The sequence below is a fragment of the Nelumbo lutea genome, chromosome 2 (assembly GCF_056320005.1).
Source record: "Nelumbo lutea isolate HS-2025 chromosome 2, American lotus-T2T, whole genome shotgun sequence".
Classification (NCBI taxonomy): domain Eukaryota; kingdom Viridiplantae; phylum Streptophyta; class Magnoliopsida; order Proteales; family Nelumbonaceae; genus Nelumbo; species Nelumbo lutea.
In genome coordinates, this window is record NC_142685.1 from 111093267 (window position 1) to 111114503 (window position 21237).

General features: G+C 34.6%; 1 protein-coding gene across 1 annotated transcript; it reads left to right on the forward strand.

Moving 5' to 3' along the window:
* The first annotated feature begins 7458 nt into the window (after nucleotides 1-7458).
* On the forward strand, nucleotides 7459-10697 carry LOC148872788 (PRLI-interacting factor). The gene is made up of 2 exons (XM_088970781.1): nucleotides 7459-8906; nucleotides 9817-10697. Exon 1 carries the CDS (start codon nucleotides 7881-7883, stop codon nucleotides 8880-8882), a length of 1002 nt encoding a protein of 333 aa, XP_088826907.1. The 5' UTR covers nucleotides 7459-7880; the 3' UTR covers nucleotides 8883-8906; nucleotides 9817-10697.
* The last annotated feature ends 10540 nt before the right edge of the window (nucleotides 10698-21237 follow it).

Sequence of the window (21237 nt, forward strand, 5' to 3'; positions counted from 1 at the left end):
TGGAATTCTAAGAGATAATCTCTAACATGAACTGCAGCTTTAGATGGATTCCTAGAAGCTTAAATCAGCTGCTAGATGGCCTAGTGAAATCAGGGTTTGGAAGGAATTTATGGTACAATGCGAGCACAATGCCTTCATAAGCAGGCTTTGTTTCTTTATGTTTCTCAAGGCCTGTTGTGCATCCTCTCATGTACATCCCCCCTTTTGACTAATGATATACATGTTAGGGGCGCCGGGGGGGGGGGGTCTATTCCAGGAAAAAAAACTAAAAAAACACTAGGAGAAAAATTTCTTCTCTTAATTGCTTAGCTACAATATTAGATCCTAGGCTTAGGAAAGATGGTTTAGATCCATATTGTGAAAATACGGATGTTAAAATTGGAAATAGAAAAGAAAAAATTAATAATTTATTATTTGAAATGTATAATTTATATAAATTTCAAATGGTAGGGCATAGGAAAATTGCAACTTGTACATATGCAACTTCTACTTCTAAAACATCTAGTCCAGTAGTGGAAAATAAAAATTTTGGTCTCTAATAAGTAAAAGGCAGAAATCTACTATGACTTAATTAATAAGTTCATTTACTGAATTTAATTTTTATTTACAAGCAAATTTTTTTAATGCCCCGTTTGACATGCCTTTTCGTGTGGGTTATCGACTTTTTAGAAGCTCGGCAGCCCACATTTTCGTTTTTTCCCGTTTGGTTGGGAAAAAAGATCTAGCCGCCAAAAGACATTGCATTGAAAAGACGTGTGAAGCCCATTTTGGGTGCTTTTTGGGAAGCTTCAAATGGAGCTTTTCGATTTTTTTTTTCAACTTGTCTTTCCGCAAAAAGTCACACCTTAATGAAATGGTCTTCAAGCTGTCAAGATCTTAATGCAAAAGCTCACTACGTCTTTTGACCGTCAAAGCTTTCAAAAGATATTTTAGAAAAACTTGTCAAACAACCCCTAATTTAGGTGATTTCTTCAACTCAAATGAGCTAAATAATTTTGATATTTTAGCTTGGTGGAGTGGATATAAAAAAAATTATCCAATTTTTCCCACCATGGCATGTGATTTGCTAACCCCTCCAGTGTCTACAATTACATTAGTGTAGGTAATAGGGTGTTGGACGATAAGAGAAACTACATGAATGATGAAAGTCTGGAGATGTGCATATACTTGAAAGATTGACTGAATGTTGATGATACATTGCAAGGTTAATGAGGGCATGACTTTGACCATAAGCATATATGGTCAAAGTCAAAGAGATGTAGGTGGAACTTGAAGAAAAATGATCAGTCAATATTTTTTTGTATATATTCAATAATTGTATAGCATTTTTAAAATTACTATAAATTTTATTTAAATTATTTGTTATTTTTTCAACAATGTAATTTTTTATTTTCAATTTATATATTATTTTTATATTCTATTCCATTTCCAACATGCCACTTATTGTATTGTTCAAATTCAAATGAAATAAAATTTCTAATTTTTTCCAATTTGTTGTCTATTTAGTATTTTGTTAATTACTTTGTGTTAAATTTTTATTTTTCCTAAAGTTTTATCACCTTGACTCTTTACTTAGCAAAAATAAAATAAAAATTAAAAAGAAAAAAAGAAAAAACTAGCCCGAGTTTACCTAAGCCCAAGGCAGACTCATAACCAACCCAACATGGCTCAGGCCTGCACAGGCTCCTACCATGGGCCGTGCTAGGCTGATTTACACCTCTAAGCACAATCTGAGAAACATTTTGACAGTAGTTTGCCGTATGGTATGACCAAGTTTTTTATAATCGGACCGGACAACGAACCAGTCAGGGGTCTGATTCTTGGATTGAATAGTTTGACCATTTGAACTGAATGGATGACCCGTTCTAACAAAAAAGTTTAGAAAATAAAAAAAAAGGTTAAAACCATCGGATGATTTGACTGCCCGAGTCAGTGGTTTGCTGACCAAATAAAAAATATTTAGTAAAATAACGGTTATGGGGTAAAACGGATTGGTTTCCATTTTCCGGTCCGATCGTGCTCATGGTTTGAAATGTTGGTGAACCTTTGGTTTTACATACTAACTACCAAAGCCAAACGTGATAAATATTGGGTGTGATCATTTGACAATAGTTTGGGATTGTAGCCATTTATCTCACCTGAAATTTCAGATATATAATATTTAAATAATGAAACATAAAAAATACAAATAAAAATACTATATGGTATAAAATATTTATAAATCAATTAAAATATAAAAAAGAAGATGCCCTGAATTTCTAAATGAGCTTAAATGGCTGAAAACCTTGATGGTGCCCCCTTTGGTTGAATGAAAATTCAAGTTGGAATTCAAATGAAATCAACGATTCAGCAGCAGTGTTCTGAAGGTCTTCACTGACGTTCTCTTCTAGGTGAGTTTTTGATGAATTATCTGAGATCCGCTTGTGAAAAGTTTGATTTGATTTGGTTTAAATCAACATTCGTTCAATTTAAATCGAGCTTCAAGTTGAGCTCAAGCTTAATGAAATTCGGATTGTGAGTCCAATCAAGTTTATATTATTTATAATATTTTTTTAACTTTCATATTATATAATAATAAATAATTTTTTTATATTCATAACAAGAAATAATATATGTATTAATTAATTTATATATATTATTTTTTATTATGTATAGTTTTATATCTATAATTTTGTATTTTTTTTTTATATGAAGATTGACTCAATATTGAGCCCAAGCCCAGCCAATCTTAAATATATAAGCTTTCGAGTTTTTCTACCAAGCTGGGCTGAGCCGAAAAGCCGAATATTCCCTAATCCTAGGATTAGGGGTGTCAACAGTATTCAAAAATATAATTTCGAATTTGAGATTCAACCTAATTGAATTGGATTCTGATAATTCGAATATATAATTAGTTGAATTCAGATATCATATTGATACTAAATAACTAATTGAATTTGAATTCGGATATGACTTGATTCGATTCGATAAATATTTGAATCGAATCAAATATTTGAGTATTTAATCAAATTCAAATTCAGATATTAATTTTCAAAATCCATCGAATATCGAATCGAATTTAAATATCAAATTTTCTAATCGGATTTGGATTCAGATATTACTTGATCTAATTCAAATTCGATCCGTTTACACCCCTACCTAGGACTCGAACAATATTTAACTAATTCTTCATCAACAATGAAACAAGACAAAGGCCCAACAAATTGGCTTAGTAATTTTCATTGTTCTAAGCGATTTATTATGGTTGGTTTGTGGCTAGGGAATCCAATGGTGTGAGGTAATACCTGAATTCAAAATTTGATTAGGAAATTCATGAGTCCGAACCTAAACCGGATCTAAGCGATGGCTTTACCATTATACCCTTTATAAAATAAAGAAAATAGCTCGTAATATAATTTTATTAGAGAGAAATAAAGGGAATATAGGTAATTTTGTATATGCACATTAATGTCGTAGTCGGCTTGGATATTAATTAGATCCATTCTTTTTCGGTAAAAAGAGTGATTCATTTAGAAACAAGAGAACAACAGAAATGGATACAACAAAAGGCAAAAGCAAGACATTCATAGACTTAAACTTGTGACATAGGAAAAGAAACAACAACACACCTGCAACAAAAAAAGGAAGAGAAGAGTTACACACAACGATTACGCCGATACTAAGGTTCTTTACTAACTTGATCAAACACCACATAGTCCACCAACCATCTAGGCATAGCTTCAGCGAAACAGCTCTGAGAAGACAAACCATGAATAGCCAGCTTATGTGCCACTCCATTAGCAGAGCGAGGCATCAAACAAAAATCAAAAGATCTTCCTTGAATCAGCTTTCTTAAATCCATGCATAAAAACAACATATCATGGTGACAGTTCAGATCAAAATCAAAATGACTGTCTATTAGAGATTTACATATTAATTCAAAAATCACTACTTCCAAATTTAAACTAATTGCAGTTTTCATTGCTTCAAAATAAGGCTTTAGCTTTGCAATAAAAAAAGAAGTTTGAATCTGACAAGCCTTTGCAAAAAGACATACGCCTGCAAAATCTCTAAAAACAAAGCCCACTGAAACTTTCCTTGGATTTTGAAACCCACCATCCACATTTGCTTTGAAACTTTCCTTGGATTTCAAATCAGGCCATATTTAAATTTGAGATGATAAAGTAAATGACTTAATGGTATAAGTTTCATACCCGAATTCCACCAATTACCATATTTGAATAATCATAATCGATTTAATTATATAGAATCTCAAATACGAAATCACACTTTTGGATATTGTTTACACCTTGTGTAACTTTGGCTGATTGGTAAAATGCATGTTTGAAAAACATCAAATTTGACGTTTTAAATAGAAATAACAATTTCTATCGATCAAGTAAAAGTGTTTTCAAAACGTTTCATCTAGAAGGATGTTTCTCACACAAATTTGTATGGATTGCCCAAAACACAACAACAAAACATCAATGTACCATTCACCCCCTCAAGTTTTTTTATTTTTTTCCATTTATATCCACCATTTCCTTGTTTTTTAATTCATTTTCTATTATATATGGGTTTTGAAATCATTGACTCATTTACCTTATTTTGGGATTTTTCCATCCTACAACTCCTAGTTCTTAAGTAAGGATACAAACATATAGGATTTGATTCGAATTAGGGTATATTCGAATATGATCCGACACTGTCATGTTGGATCCAATTCGATCAGATTAGATAGGACTCAATTTGAATTCGAATCCTATCGGCAAGTCAGATCTTCGGATCTGATCCGATTCGATTTATTTTCTTTAAAAATTAATAAATTATTAAAATAAAAATAAAATATACTAATTTAAATAAAATAAAAAACAAAAAATACAAGTATTTTTTAATTATTTTTATCATATATACACATGTTTTTTTATAATAAATAAATAATATAACAAATTTATAAATAAATAAATAACATATATATATATATATATTTATATATATATTTATATCTATAAATATATAATATATCAGATCGGCTAAGGATGATCTGAATCCAAGTATCCAATCCAATCCAAAGACCCGAATAGGGTGATCCAATATATCAGATCTTGGATCCGAATCGGATCATGATCCTATCCATTTACACCCTGACCTCAAGACACCATTTTGTCCATTTTGTTCTGAGGCAGGGGATTCAGATATGGGGTTGACTGATATAAAAATTTTATCCGGTGGACCTTTGGCAGCTCAAAATGGTTGATTAAAAAAGACTATTGACCTATTCCATAAGCTCGAGTCCTAAATCTTAATACACGTGAATAATGTGCACCCATCACCCATGGTTTTGATGACTTTTGCCCCAGTGTTGATCACACTCATTTGATCTAATGGATTAATACATGGTTTTCTAATTGTTGTTTACCGGATGGTTGGACCGTTGGCTTAGAAATCATTTAGTCAACTGGTTATGTTTCACTTTTAATCCATTTTTTAGCCAAAATTCATTGATTTTGTCGGTGACCTACTGATCCAGGTGGTCGTACCATCGATCCACTTGACCTAGAAATATTATTGAAAACTAACTGACCTTTTGTGAAAATCGATACACTCAAGTCGTATCGATTTGGGTCGATTTTTTGATTTGGTAGTTGGTTCAAAAGATTTAAACTTAAAAATTAAATTTAATTATAAAAATTATAGTGCAATTATTAAAAAATAAATTTAAAAATTAGATTTATGATATAAAACATGGGAAACTTTCCATTTTTCCATATTACAAATTATATTTAAAATATAAAATTATATGGTTAAGTCGTTCGATTTTGGTTGGTTTACAAATGGCCAAAGTGAAATTGATCCAACTTGGTCAAATAGGGAATTTTTTAACCAAAGCGGACTAAAATACTAGAAAACCGACCAACTCGGGTCGAGTTCATCGGGTAGGTCCATTTTATCAGTTTGATGAATAAACCTAACTGAAATTAATTATCGTTATTTTTGTATTATAAAAAATTTATTAAAAGTATTATATAAAATATAAATAATTATTAATTATTTAAAAAGTTGAAAAATATAAAACAATTGTATACTCTTATGTGATTCTGTTAGGTTCATTTACTAGCATGGTTTTTAAAACCGACCCGGAGACCGAACAGGTCAAGGGTCCAGTTACCGGGTCAAATAGTTTGACCGTTCGAACTAAACAGTCGACCCGTTCTAACAAAAAAGTAAAAAAATAAAAAAAATAAAAACATTCAAAACCTTTCGAATGGTTAATCACTCGGGTTAGCAGTTTGCTTACCAAAATCAACAGTTTTTGGAGAAAATCCGGTTTTGGCGAAAAACAGAACCGGTCACCTGACCAGTTCCCAGTTTTTCCAGTCCGGTCTAGTTTTGAAAACCATGTTTACTAGAACACATCTTATGGTTTTACATATTTACTTAAACCTACCTTATAATTTTTATTTTATTAAAACATTCCATATATTTTAAAACTTATTACTTAATCAACAAAGTGTTTGTTTTGCCATTAGGCCCATGATTTTTTAATCCAAAAATACCCTTAACACTTTTTTTGTATAGAAAACAAAATTAACCAAATTTAGCTAATAGAGTGGTTGTTTGTGTCTTATAAAGCATAAAAATAGTATTTTTATTTTTATTTTCTTTTGATTAAATTTATTTAAATAAACATTAGGGTCAATATTGTCATTTTCCACTATCATCTAATGAAGATTGATTATATCCATTCTAAATTATAAACGATGTTTTAGTAAAATTTTAACCATAGACTAGATTCTAGTAAATCCATAAAATTATAAGAGATATTTTAGTAAATAACCGTTTCTATTATTTAGTTTTTGCGGATCCCTGCTAGTATATAGTTATTTTCTATATAATTTAATAGTGGATATGATAGAAAGAATTGGGGATGCATATAATTGAGATAATATAAGGCATGAATGATGACAATGATTTTATAAATTTAAATATAAACTTAGGTTCGAATTTTAAATTCTTTTAAAATAAAACTTTATTAATTTCTGCGACCAAACCCGGATGCCTGGACCGGCTCGGTCCATTATCACGTCGTCTGCATGAACCCCCATGGACACGCACCTACACGTATCCAGAATTCCAATTTTCCGAATGACGAAAGGAATCGAATCCAACCATCAGGCCTCACGCGTGCACACCACACAACGTCTTTGTGCGAGTGAGCAAATTACGAGATGCTTCAAGGGTGTTCTAGTCATTTCGCGAGTCGGCTCAGGATTTTCTGCTAATAAAATGGCATCTTGACGTAAATCCGCCTTCGCTAACAAACAAGTTCAGGTTGGAACCGAACTCGGATCTCAATAACGTACTCGACCCACGAACGGCAGGAATTTCCAATCTCAGCCACCCAAAACTCAAAAGAAAATCTGACCGTTCGTCCCGTCCTCTCTGCCTATAAAAGCGTATCTATGGGCGATGTGATTTCCTCAGAGACCGTTCACGATTTCGTCTGCGTTCGAGGATTGGAAAGGAGCGAGCGTTCGAGAGAGAGGGAGAGAGAAGGAGAGAGGATTACATCATCTTCTAACGTTGGTCTCATCAGGCTCTGTTGGATTTGATCTGTATTATTGGGAACTTAATATATTTTTACAATCTTGTCCGAAGAGAATCTTTTTTTTTAGGGTTCTTGGGGTTTCTTCGGCTGTTAACTCTTCCCTTTCTGTGGGTTAAGCTTTTATAGATTGTCTTGATCTGAACGCCTTGGTTTTTAGTTGGTTTGGTGGTCTCGCGGGAAGATTGATTCGGGAGATCGTTTGTTTAAAAGGGTTTTTTGTTAGGGTTTGTAGGGAGTCGATCTCTTAGGTGGAGGTTTGGTTTGGTTTGCTTGGTTGGGATTTGGGGATCCGATGAACGATCAGTCCCAGATGATGAATCAGTCTCAGATGTTGAATCGAAGCTATGGAATCTGGCCACCGCCACCACCTCCGCCTCCGCCGGAGGATTCTCTTAAGTTTCAGAACCCTTCGAGGCCGGCTTTTGTGGCAGCAAAGCCCGGGAGGAACAATTGGAAGGGAAAGAAGATTGCTGATAAGAGGAAAGAGAATCGACGAAAGGAGAAGGCAGTAGTTGGTAGTGGCGGCGCTGGAGTTGGAGGTCTAGGCGGAGGGGGAGGGTATAAACCCCCGACTCTCCATGAACTGCAATCTCAGAATCGTTTGAAGGCTCGGAGGTTCTACCCAAAGAAGAAGTTCAATCGATTTGCACCATTTGCCCCGAGGAACACGACCTCTTTTATAATTCGAGCAAAGAAATCGGGAGGAATTGCCTCACTTGTATCCCCTTGCCCTGTGACGCCGGCGATTCTTCCAACTCCGATTTTTTCTCCGTCGAGGGAGGTTCTTGTTGACATGGCGAAGGAAGAGTGGGGATTGGATGGTTATGGATCCATGAAGGGTTTGATCAGGCTTCGGTCGCCGGGGCACGAGGTTCGCGATGATGATGAAGAAGAGGAAGGAGGGTCGAGCGAGAGTGATGTTGAAGAGCATGTTGAGGTGGAGAGGAGATTGGATCACGATTTGAGCCGATTTGAGATGATTTACCCGAATGGAACTGACGAGAATGCCAACTTGTTGGAGAACCGAGTGGACGATCAGGACACACACATTGCACAGCTGGAGGAAGAAAACCTGACACTGAAGGAGCGGCTTTTCTTGATGGAGAGGGAGTTGGTGGACTTGAGAAGGAGATTGCAGTGCTTGGAGACGGAGAGCCGGGTGAAGGAGGAGAACAATGAGGCGTCGGAGAATGCATCGGAGAATGAAGTCGGAGGAGGGGATAATGTATCAGAGAATGAAGGGGAAGGGACAGGGGATGTCTGCTCAGAGAAGAGCGTCGGCGACGGTGACTGATTACATTGCCCCTCCCTCGTTGATGTAAGTCTCTTCTCTGTACAGATCCTTCTTGGGATTCTAGTCTCTTGATGTTGTTATCTGTGCAAATATCTCTGTATATATTGGCTTTTAGGATGGTAGAAGACTAGTAGTTGTTCCCTTTTTTTTGCTCCTCGTTAATTGTCTGATAATTTGACATTGGGCTTTTCAAGTTAGGAACTTGGGCATCAAAACCTAAGCCGAAAAAAAAAAGACTGAAACGAAGTCTGCATCATTCCAGACATACCTTCTCTCGCACCAACTAATGGTGGCTCAGTTGGTAGGATATATCAGTAGAGACCTGGGATCAAGTCCCACTGCCACCAGGGTTGGGGGATTTAAGAGGTAGGGGGATGGGCTACCCCCCGTTGTGTAGTCCTTTACCTCGCACTGGTTAAGAGATTTGATCAAGGAAAAGGAGTTCTAAGTTCTAAAATTCTTCTCATTATAGGTCCAGGGGGGTAGGGAGGGAAAATGGTTAGGTTCTGTCAGACATGGGATTAGGTTTTTATCATCTCTCTTCTTTTAGACTGTTTAGGTAATGCTTTTTCTTCTTTATTTCAAGTAAGACGAGAGAAATTAAGAACAGAATTTTTTGTTCCCGTTTAATGTTGATTGGTTTCATTTGCTACATATCATGAAAAACATAGTACATCTGGTATTTACTTTCTTTATGGATTAAATTTAGTACTTGTGAGATGAAGTATATGCCTTGTTTGTTGTCATATTGTATTGGATTTTTCTCCAAATTCCAATGGAGTAGATGTCTGTTATGGGTTCTACCTTGTATGTAGCGGTAGACTTGGATTTGTTTAATATTTATATTGGCATGAAATAAAATGCTTTTATATTGTAATTGTACTGTTTGAGACTTGAGAGCTCTTTGTGTTCAACAAATGAGTATCATTTGCAGTAGTTCCTTTCCTCGAGAGGCTATCTATCTATGCTCAAAATTGCTCATGTGACCTGTCTCAACTCTCAATGCTTTCGTATCATCTACGGCCAATCTACTGAATGGGCCATGGAGGAAGGTAGCCATTCTGAGCAAATGATCCGTGTCCGATCGCAAATTTCTGGACTGGAAGATGGGATTATTCAAGGGTGTTCTCGAGGGTCATAGCACCAATCCAGGGCTTCCCACCCATCTGTTCATCAAGGGATCTAAGTTCCAGGAATAAGAAAAGGTGTGTTGCAGCAGAGGCAGAGTCCCCTTTTATGGTGCCTGTCAAAGAGTTAGAAGAGAGCTTTGGCCTTCAAAGGATGATGAAGGAAGGATTCAGGTGAAAAAGGAACAGAATTGAGGCTAAAGATTTTGAAAGACTGGAGAGTCGTGCTCCCTCTCCAAATTCCAATGGTGGAACCAGGGAGGGAAGGTGTGAAATCTCCTTCCGAGTCGTGCAACAACGAGACGAGATGGTGTCGTGGAGAATGGAGATTGGCCGGCTGTTGTGGTTGTCCTAAATCCCTACACAAAAGTTAACCGATTCTCCCTAAACTACAGCTCTATAATGCTATTGAAGGGAAGCGCAAGTGGGGCCTGGGGGTGGGACAAGAACATAGAGAAGAAAGTTGTCAATGTAACTGTTTTGTTTGAACTGTGGATGTGGTGGTCGACGCCGTCGGTGGAAGCAATGCAAATTTCTTTTCTTTTAGTTTGCTATCAAAGAGTTCTGTTTAGTAGCTTTACCGCGACGGTGAATCAGAATGAAACTTAAAGTTGTTCCCACTTCCACCGGCCCCACCGATTCAATAAAGAACACAAGATCAGGCAATAAAATAAATCGTATTCCTTCTCGTGTGGTAACTCTATATTTGGAATTTGGTAACACACTAACACCTTGTCTAAATATATTACCAAGGAATAAAAAACAAACAAGTAACTAGTTCCTGCTTCCAATATCATTGGGAAATCTAATAAGTTACCATTTGTTTCTATACCTCTCTCGTGTTTAGGTAAGCTTTGGATCAAGTCATGAACCGAGTAGCTTTTGTTTTTAATTTTGATTGGTTCTATTCGAATCTTTGGAGCTTGGGTTTTGGTTCAATTCTGCACAATGTTATAATATGATTATTAATATTGTTGTATTGTGGAAGTGTACAGTGGACTGTTATTTCCCGAGTTAATGATCAAAGGTTCAAAATATCATCAGTACATATCTAGTGTATTATTATCATATATTACATCAGTTTCAGAGTCTACATGTAAATGTAATGTTATGGCACGTGGTTGGTTACCTTTGAAGGTTAATATCCTTCTCATAGGAAATGTCCCGGTTCAATTCTTGGAACTTGAAAAAAATAATATGAAAATGCGAATGGATACTTTGAACCTTGATAAGTGCATATTTCGTGGCCTCTAGGTGTTGCTCTGTTCCTTGTTAGAACACCAGCTCTCAAGAAAAATAAAATCGAAGATTATATAACTTTGGTAATGCTTGGCGTCAATGATTCCTCCTTGTTGATTATTCAGAAATTGGTGATTTTTGAAAAGTCATAAAATATTGTTGTTTGTTGAAAAATCATAAAATATTGTTGTTTGTTGAAAAATCATTTATGTCAATATAAACAGTTTGTTTGGTATGAATTCTCAAGCTTGGAATCATCCTTTTATTGCATCTATATTGGATGTCATGTCATTTTCCAAAATATTGGATTCACTTAAAAATCGGGGAATCACCGAAAATGGTGATACTTCAAGGTGGGACGATTTTAGGATTTTTTTTTTTTGCCGATTTTTCAAAAATCGACCAACCAAATAGATTAAAAATCACTGATTCTTTTTTATCCCATGTAGCTCTGACATAGCACTGATTTTTGGAAAATCAGCCTTGGTGCCAAATATCACCTCTGTTTCCTAACATTTCATAGGGTAATGCTTTTAGCTTAACAGAGCAATTCCTTGTTAGGATGAAGCTACGAGGGCTTATCCCTTGACGATTGTTTTTGGGTGGCATTCTATAGAATCCACCATCCTATTTGTAATATTGTACGATTATTAAAAATTATCAAAGAAAAGTGTATGCTGATATTAAAAGTTCTATGTACATGAAAGAAACGTCACCTGACTTTCATGTATCAGACTATTAAGTGTTCGTTGAGAACCAACGCCCACCTGTTTGTCATGCTCTTCCTTCAAAATTCAAAATCGATTTTCTAGCTAGGTTGACTAACATTGAAAATTGAAGCAGAGTTCGAGGGTAAATTAGTAAAAAGGAAGAAAAAAAATAGACATTCTGACTGCGGTTAAGGTTGGTTAGGACCTGTGGTTTTTTTGAAAGCTGCCTTTATCAGCAATTCTCCTTTTATTTATGAGTCAAGATATGGTTATTGCTTTTGTCCAAAAATAAGATGTGTATTGTTTCCTTTTCTTTTTCTTGGGGAATCGTTCAACTTAAAAGTTTAAGCCGGTAGGTGAAGCCCTGGAAGAGGTTTTTCATGCCAAAGTTTTTTTTGGTTTGAAGTGTGGATAAATACAAATCCACCCACTTTTTGTGCTTAAATTTATAATGGGGTAAAGAGAATCAAACATTAGACCACTCAACCAAATAGGTTATATCATTATAATATAGGAAATGTTGAATCTAAAAGCTTAAGGCCCTGTTTGGATAGACTTATTTTTGTACCAAAGTACAAATTTAGTACATAAAATACTTTTGTTTTGGTATTTTTGCTTTGAAAACTTTGGGTAAAAAAATTTGAAAAGCTTTCTAAAATAGAAATACCATTATTTGTTTGGCAAAAGTGCACTCATTTGTGCTTCTAGTGTCAAGTTTTTGATGGTTTCACTATCTGAGACCAGCAACAGTGGTCTGACTCTAGCAACACCAAGCAAAGGTAGGGTTGAGAGTTGTATTGAAGGATGGTCACATGTAACGAGTCTGGATCTCCTTCTCACGAGAATCCTGCCCACATTTATCGTAGTTACACATGGAGAACATCTCATCTTTTGTGTAGTATTATATAGGGGGAGATGTTTCCAATTCACAGGGGTGTAGTGTATTGTCGGTAGGCATGGTCAGAGTTCTTGTGGGGCAGGAGATCCGGAGTCACATGTGACCATCCGTTTGCACAAAAACATAAGCACTATTTTGCAAAAAGCATGAAGTATGAAAAGTTGACTTAATGCTTTTGGGGTTTTTATACAAAAAGATGAAAGCAAAAGTATAAAATATATAATACAAACGTTGTATCGTGTTTTTCCTATTTTTGTACTTTCAAAAATACATAAGTACTTTATGAAAGTCTATCCAAACAAGGGCCTAAAGCCCTTAGATAAGGTCTTTGAATAAAATTTTATTCTCTAGCACTTTTTTCCTTATTTTAGGTACTGTGTATATGCTTCTTTTCAAATTAAAAGAATATTTTTTTTTATCAAAAAAATTAAAAAAAAAATCTAACTTTGCATAAAAATTTACTCACACAAACAGGGATACAAATATAGCCTTACCAACCTTCTTTTTTCTTGCTTCTAATTCTAAGATCTAAGAGTAATTAAGTGTTTCCCAGTCTTGATATCACCCTTTGAATGAGTTGATATGATGCATCTGAGAATAACTAATAGAGCTCAGAAATGTACACCCACTTTATTGAGTCGTTCCCTTTCTTCCCCCACCTTCCACAAAGAAAAGAGTCATGGAATCGTTATAAGCTGCATTAAAGTAATTTTGAATTTTGTGAAAAATAAAATAGAAGTTATTTATGGCCTTTGTTTGATTCATTTTTTTGTGGTGGTTATCTCTGTTGTTTCTGGTGGTGGATTGATACATGAAGCACTGGACATGGGGTTGTCTTCCATATCAGCCATATATGCATGTCTACACCTCAAGATTGTTGTGGAGATGTCACTATTCGTACCTTTTCATCATGTGATATGTAGCACTGAAAATGGTAAAATAGGATTCACGCAATGGACTCCATATCGTTTCATCAAGAGATCTAGATAGGGCTGTCAACAGGTTGGGTCCGACCTGACGGTTCCAATGAACCTGAATTGATTGGGCCAGAGTCGGTTCTGGGCTCTGATATAGTATTTCAATTATTATCAGTTTCATCTAATTTCGAATCGATTCAAATCCGACCTAAATTATATACATATATTAAATAAATTATATTTAATATTTAATATATATTTATTTATTATAATCGGGTCTGTCGTGTCAAACCCGATTGCCCTAAGAACCAATCAATTCGGTTCTAGGTCTAAAATTACAGACCCTAACAGGCCTGATTCAGTTCCGAATTCTCAATATTTCATGTTGGGTTGGTTCCGGTTCTAGCTGATCCTGGCCCAGACCCAACCCGTTGACAACCCTAGATCTAGACAAAACCAAGGGATGTCATTATAGCACTTCCTTCCACACAATCTATCTGGCCAATTTTTTTGGTTGCACAAGAGCATATTTAGGCTTTCTAGGTTTTCAACACCGTCTGATCCTTATCCACGAAATAAGGAAAAAAAAACCGTCATGGATGGCTTATGAGAGCAGTTGTTTTGGTTCTGCATTAAAAAGAGGCTTCAATGGGGAACTGCGTTAATAGCTGTACAATGACCATATGCTTTGTGCTTGTATGTTTGTCATTGATGGAGTCAAACCTTTGAGCATGGTTTTCAAAATGGGATTGAACCGAACTGGATGGTCAGACTGGAAAAACCGGAAATCGGTCAGGTGATCGGTTTTATTTTTTCTTAAAATCGGGATTTCTCAAAAAACCGTTGATTTTAGTCCGCAAATTGATGACTCGGACAGTTAACTGTTCAAACCGTTTGAACGGTTTTGACCGTTTTTTATTTTTTTAATATTTTTTGTTAGAACGGGCCAACTGTTCGAAGTCGGACCGTTTGACCCAATAATCAGACCCCTGACCGTTTCAGTCTCTGGATCGGTTTTAAAAACCATGCTTTTGAGACAGTAGTCATGTTTGATATAAGCGATTATAATCCATAGATAATGTTGATTGTTGGTAGCAAATCCAACTCTTTCCTAATGCTTAGTTTGAAAGGAGTACAAATACAAATATATACTTTAGGCTGTGTTTGGAAATGATGCAAATGGAGTGTAAATCCTGGTTTAGGATAAATTTGTACTCAGGTTCACTTTTGCATGTGTTTGGCAATATTTGTACATTGACAAATGACAGACTAATGCATATTTACATTGATAATAAGATGTAAAAGTACACAAATAAAAAAGAAGTAAATTTGCATTCAAGTGGGCTTTTGATAAAAAAAGCATATGCTTTATTGAAATTCATGTTTGCATCCATTACAAGTAAGTCTGTTTGGTAAGAAGGTAAATTTGTCAGTGCAAAACTAATCCAACTTCACAATTTATATAAACCGTTCTACACTACATATTTGCATTATTTTCAATCATAGCCATACTAATATATACAAAATATACAAAATACAAGAATTTGCACTTTACATATTTGTATTTGTACTCCTTCCAAACTGAGCCTAAATGGTCACCTATTATAGCAATTTTGGAGTTTTTTTTTCTTGAGTTTTATGTATTATATGTTACATGAGAATTCACGGTTGGGGGCAGAGCAGGGTGCACATGAAGTCCATTGATCTTACCACAGAGAGTTTATAATTATGGAAGTTTGATGTCACACATCCTACGGATTCTGAATGACCATCTCAGCTGCTAGGTCATTGGCATAGTAATTTTGATATCAGATTTTTATACAAAATACTTCAAATAATCACAAAACTCATTTGATTGAGCTGTTTTCATTGAGCTGCTCTGAAAAATATACTAAGACTAGTTTCACTGGAAAGTCGAATTATTGGTTGAATGAAAATGTATTTAGACTTTTTTGGATTTCCACCAAACATAGTTTTTAGGATTTCCATGAAGGGTTGGGTAGCCCTTCCAAACAAGTATTTAGTCTCTTCTAAGCTTATTTCTTTAAGATAATATCTCATTTGCTGTATGTCTTCAAAGCTTCTTTTAGGGTTGTTTAAAAATAAATTCAAATCGACCAACCCGGCCCGACCCAACTTGATTTGGCCGGTTTTTCTTTACCATCGGTCGGTTTTGGGTTGGAAAGATGGGTAAACCGATCATTTGGTTCGGTTTCAGTTTTCACACATGAAAACTAAAACCGAACCGAATCGAGTTATCTATAAATATATTCTCACTGAAATATTATATAATATCCATATTTCCAAAATATATATATATATATATATATTTATTTATTTAAAGTTGAAATATATATATTTAAACCAAAACCGACCCAAACCAACCTAAATCGACTAAGTAGGTTAATAGAGGGTCAGTTTCGGTTTAATCTTTAGATAACCCTACCAGGTTAGGTCAGTTGAAAAAAAAAAACTAGTTAACCGATCCAACCCAACCCGTGAATAGCCCTAGCTTCATTTGAGATGTTTCATGTTCCCTACTTGTGGATAAATCTTAAACTCATGGTCATAACTTGTGCATGGTATTGATGTGTCCATGAAAAAGACGTCTTAAATTCATAATCATGACTTGCGCCTGGTATTGATGTGTCCATGGATTGGCCACCCTTAGGGTGGCTGAATTTATAATTAATCGGTTTGTTCCTGATGGAAAGGTGAATTTGATTACTGCAACCACCGACTTATTAGAGGATGCTGTGCTATTCAAATAGCCCTTATGGGGGATTCGGGCGTATCACCAAAATGCCAAATATATATTAGTCATTAGATACAGTAATCCCATGACATCATCACTTTTTTATATTTATGCTATTAAAATGGTCTCCTGAAACCGATGCTGATGGATCAATCTCAATCATCTAGATGATATCGAACTAACTAAAAAATCAGAGCCATAAAACCGGTCCTTTAGTTTAATGGCCAATTTCGTTCATGCAGATGATGCAATAAAGTATAAGGTCTGTTTGGTTTGTGGTTGGAACCAGAATCGGAATCCCTTATAATCCATAGTCGAAATTGTCTCTCTCCCCCCTGCGAATCAAATGGGAATCATGATCCGAATGTCATTCCTATGGGGGGAGGCCGGAATAGCCATTCCCTCAAATTGGGGAATATTCAGAATGTCCATTTGGTAGAGGTGTAAATACAAAATTCCATTGGTGGAAATAAAAAACGATCAAATGTATCAGGGTAGAAAGCAAATCGGCCGAATGCATGTTTTACACTCTTGTTCGTTTGGCAAAACGGTGTAAAATCATCAGCGTACAAGCATTGAAGAAGCCATTTCAGGAGCCTGGAGACAAGGAAAGGAAGGAGGTTGAGCATATTTTTCTATGTTGGAGGTAGATAGGCGATGGGCGATGGGACGATGAGATGCCTTAATGGTCTGAGCGTCCTCACAGAGAAGGAGAAGAAGGCGTTTGAACCTCGAACTTGGCACAATGAGAGAGAGAGAGAAGAGGGTCATATGAGGATTGAAACCATGGCGGAAACAGGAGGGTTCCGGCGAAGATTGAAACCACGATGTTGAGGGTTATACGTTTCTGGTGAAGATTGAAACCATGATGGAGCCAGTGATGAAGCTTCTGCTGAACCAGTTCTGTTTTTGCCTCTGTTCCCAAGCGAAGGAGGCAGATGGTTGCTGGAGCCAGTGATGAAGCTTCTGCCTTTGTTCCCATGGAATTGTTTCTGCTGAGTCGGTGGTGGTTTCCATGGAAAATGTAGGTGGGTTTAGATCTGTCGAGCGGTGGTGATGGAGAAGAAGAAGAAGAGAAGGAGAAGAGAGAGCGAAAGAGAGAGATGTAATAAATACATGGAAAATTTTGATGTATTTATTACATTGATTATCGATGTAATTCAATGGTAACATGTACTTTTACACCGATTTTTCAGTGTAAAATTACATGTTAACCAAATGATTGCAAAATCGAACCGGGTGTAAAGTTTACCCCGGTTCAATTTTATACCTCTACCAAAGGCAATCTTACGTCCAACTAAACAACTGAAATCGGAATGGGCTATTCGATTTTGATTTATACTCGGTTCAATTTTACACCTCTACCAAACTAACCTTACATCCAACTAAACAGCTGAAATCGGAATGGGCCATTCGATTTTGATTTTACAAAATTGTATCCCTAAACAAAATCAATGGATATGAGCTCGATGTGCCCAGGTTTTCTTATGTTAATAACAGAACTATGAATTTATATAGTGAGTACAAAGATGAAAGTAGTATTTACGTAGCTTGTATGTATATTTGGGGTTGGGATTTTTCCCATTTTTTGTACTTGGGTTTTCTTTTTAGGGATAATTATTTATATATACCTTGAGGTTTAGGAGAACTATTTATATATACACCTAATTTCGAGACCTACTTATATATACCTTGCAATTTCCATAATCCCATTTTACCATCTTCTTTCCTGTGCCATTTTCTCCCCCACCAGTTCCCATTCTCTCTTTCTCTCTCTCACACACACAGTTCTCTTTCCTCTCTTCCTTTTGTTCCCCATCTATATTAATTTTGATTAATTTTTACAAGGACCACACTTAAGAAACTAGATAATGTTTGAATGAATTTTTACAAAGGGAAAATAGGTAAATAAAGAGTGCTTTGATTTAGTGGTTTTTGTAGTGGTGAAGAAGAAAAAGAAGAATAAGAAGATCCTGACACCACTGTTTATCCTTTATTGGTGATTGCAACGGTAAAGAAGAGAGGGAGAAAGGAGAAAGAAGAAAGATAAACAAGAAAAAGAGAGAATGAAGGAAGAGAAGAACAAGAGAAGAGAAAGAATGAATGGCATGCTTTCAAAATTTAATGAACAATTAACATAATTTTTGAAAGGTTAGCAAGGTATATATAAGTAGTTTAGTACTACAGGATGCATAAGAAATTAAGAAGTTTCCTCAAACCTCAAGGTATATATAAATAAATCTCTTCTTTCTATTAAAATATAATAAAATATATAAAAATATGACTGAAACCCACCTAACAAATTTTAACTTTATCGTATACCCACAACAATTCAGAACTTCCAACACCCCAACTTTGGCACCATGCCCCCCTTTATTGGCATAAACTCCCTCCAATTCTACAACTAAGTTAAAATTTGTTACATGGGAGTAAGTGAAGATTCCCCTGAAATATGTGATTTTTTTTTGTTAACCACCATGAGACATCACTTAGTCTTGTTTTTTTTTTTTTTTTTCTTTTACTTCAAAAACACAAAATATGATAGCTGGATATTTAAATGATTTCTTATACAGGGAATATGTATCACACCCTCAATGTAAATTGTTAGGGGGTGAACATGGGCCAGGCCAAGCTAGGTTTTGGAATATGTATATTTTACATGACACATAATATATGTATAAAATATATAATATTTATAAATATGGTATACAATAAATATAAAATAGAACATATATATATATAAATATATATATATATATATATATATATATATATATAATATAGTATATAAAGGGTCCGACTATAATTCTAAAAAAGCATGATATCCTTAAAAAAATGAGGGAAAGGCATGGTATATAAAACAACTTACAACCATTCAACCCATATCATAAAAGTTGTATATAAAGGGTCCGACTTTGATTGGTAAAAGCACTTTCAATATCATACCTTCCTAACATCATAGATTTATTTATTATATATAAATATGTTGTGTGTTGATTGGGGTTGAAATGACCTGAAGTGTTCATGCTAGGCCTATCCCACAAAATTTTGGCCATAAAATGAACCTGGGCCAGACCTAAACATAAAATCTAGGCCCAAGCCTGAAAATTTGCGGGCCGGGCTAGAAATGATCACCCCTCTTATTTATGGGGTTGCTGTAGACCCCGTACTTAGGGTCATTGATAATTACACCCTAAAGTTTCATTTGCGACAAAGACCCCTTTTACTATGGGGTTAATGACAAATACCTTTTTGAACTTTTATTTGTGGCAAAGACCTCATAAACTTCTCACTCTGTGACAAATACCCCAATTTTTAGAGTTTCTTAAATTAACTTTGAAAAAGAGTTTCATTCCTTTGTTTAAAATTTTTAAATCCCCAAACTACTCTTTTCTTATTTATTTGAATGATTTATGATATTTGATTAATTTTCTTAATAAATATTTAAATCCTCTTGGTTGCTCTAATAGATTCTTGCAAATTTCTATCTGGATTCAATATTCGAATGAAATGGTAAATGTTTCTTTTTGATATATATATATATATATATATATATATATATATATATATATATATATATAAATTTAAGGTTTCATTTGTTTTTTTCTTAATTTATTGGAGAAAGGGATGGATAATTTTTATATTTTAAGACAAATAGTGACATTTATATTAGTGAAACGAAACAAGAATTTAAAGGAACTTGTTTTTCCATATCAGTGAAATAATCCTTGTTATTTTAGCTGGTTTCATTTAAGAGAAAAATGGAAGCATTTTAGGTTAATCAGGGCTTAAGAGAAAGGAGCAAATAAAAGAAAGTAAGGAAGGTTCAGGTGAATATTTTTATAATTTAAGGCATTCTATCATCTAACTTAACAACCAGGGGCATTTGTCATAAAAAGTTGGGGTCTTTGTTGCAAATGAAAGTTCAAAAAAGTAATTAACTAATTATCGCTGATGCTATAGGGGAGTTGATGTTTGTGTGGCACAATCGATTATTAAAGCGAAATGCAATGGTGGTAAACGTTGCGATGCCAAACACTGTTTACATTGCAATTGTCAAAAATAATAATTATTGTTTTGGATTCCAGTTTCGGTTGGCCTTGAGTGAGTTTGGTCACCGGTTTTAGGCCATGTTTGGAAAGTGTTTAAGTTAAAAATAAGTGCTTAATAGAATAAGTACTATTTTTGCATTTGGTTTCAAGTGCTTAATAAAATAAGTATTTATTTTATATTGGGCGTTTGGTAGTCTTATTCTTTAATAAGCACTTAAATAAGCATTCGTGACTATTTTGTCCCATTTTTTTTTAAATTTTCAAAATATACCCTTTAAAAACACTTTTATTAAATTACTTTTTATAAAAATATTTGTATAAACTTTTATGAAAATGCTTTTATAAAAATTTTTATGAAAGCACTTAAAAGTATCAAAAGCACTTTTATAAAAGTACTTAGTGCTTTAATAAAAGTACTTTTGTAAAAGTATTTTCATTATAAAGTGCTTTTATAAAAATACTTTCTTAAAAGTGCTTTCGCAAAAGTATTTTTATAGAAGTGTTTTCATAAAAGTACTTATAAAAGTGCATTCACAAAAGTGCTTTCATAAAAGTGTTTTTATAAAAGTACTTTAATAAAAGCATTTTTATGAAAACACTTTATAAAAGTACTTTTATAAAATTCAACTAGGGATAATTTTATAAGTGGTATTTTAA

Bases quoted from the DNA above. Each gene is read 5' to 3' on its own strand.
- LOC148872788 (XM_088970781.1), top strand. From the start codon at position 7,881: ATGAACGATCAGTCCCAGATGATGAATCAGTCTCAGATGTTGAATCGA.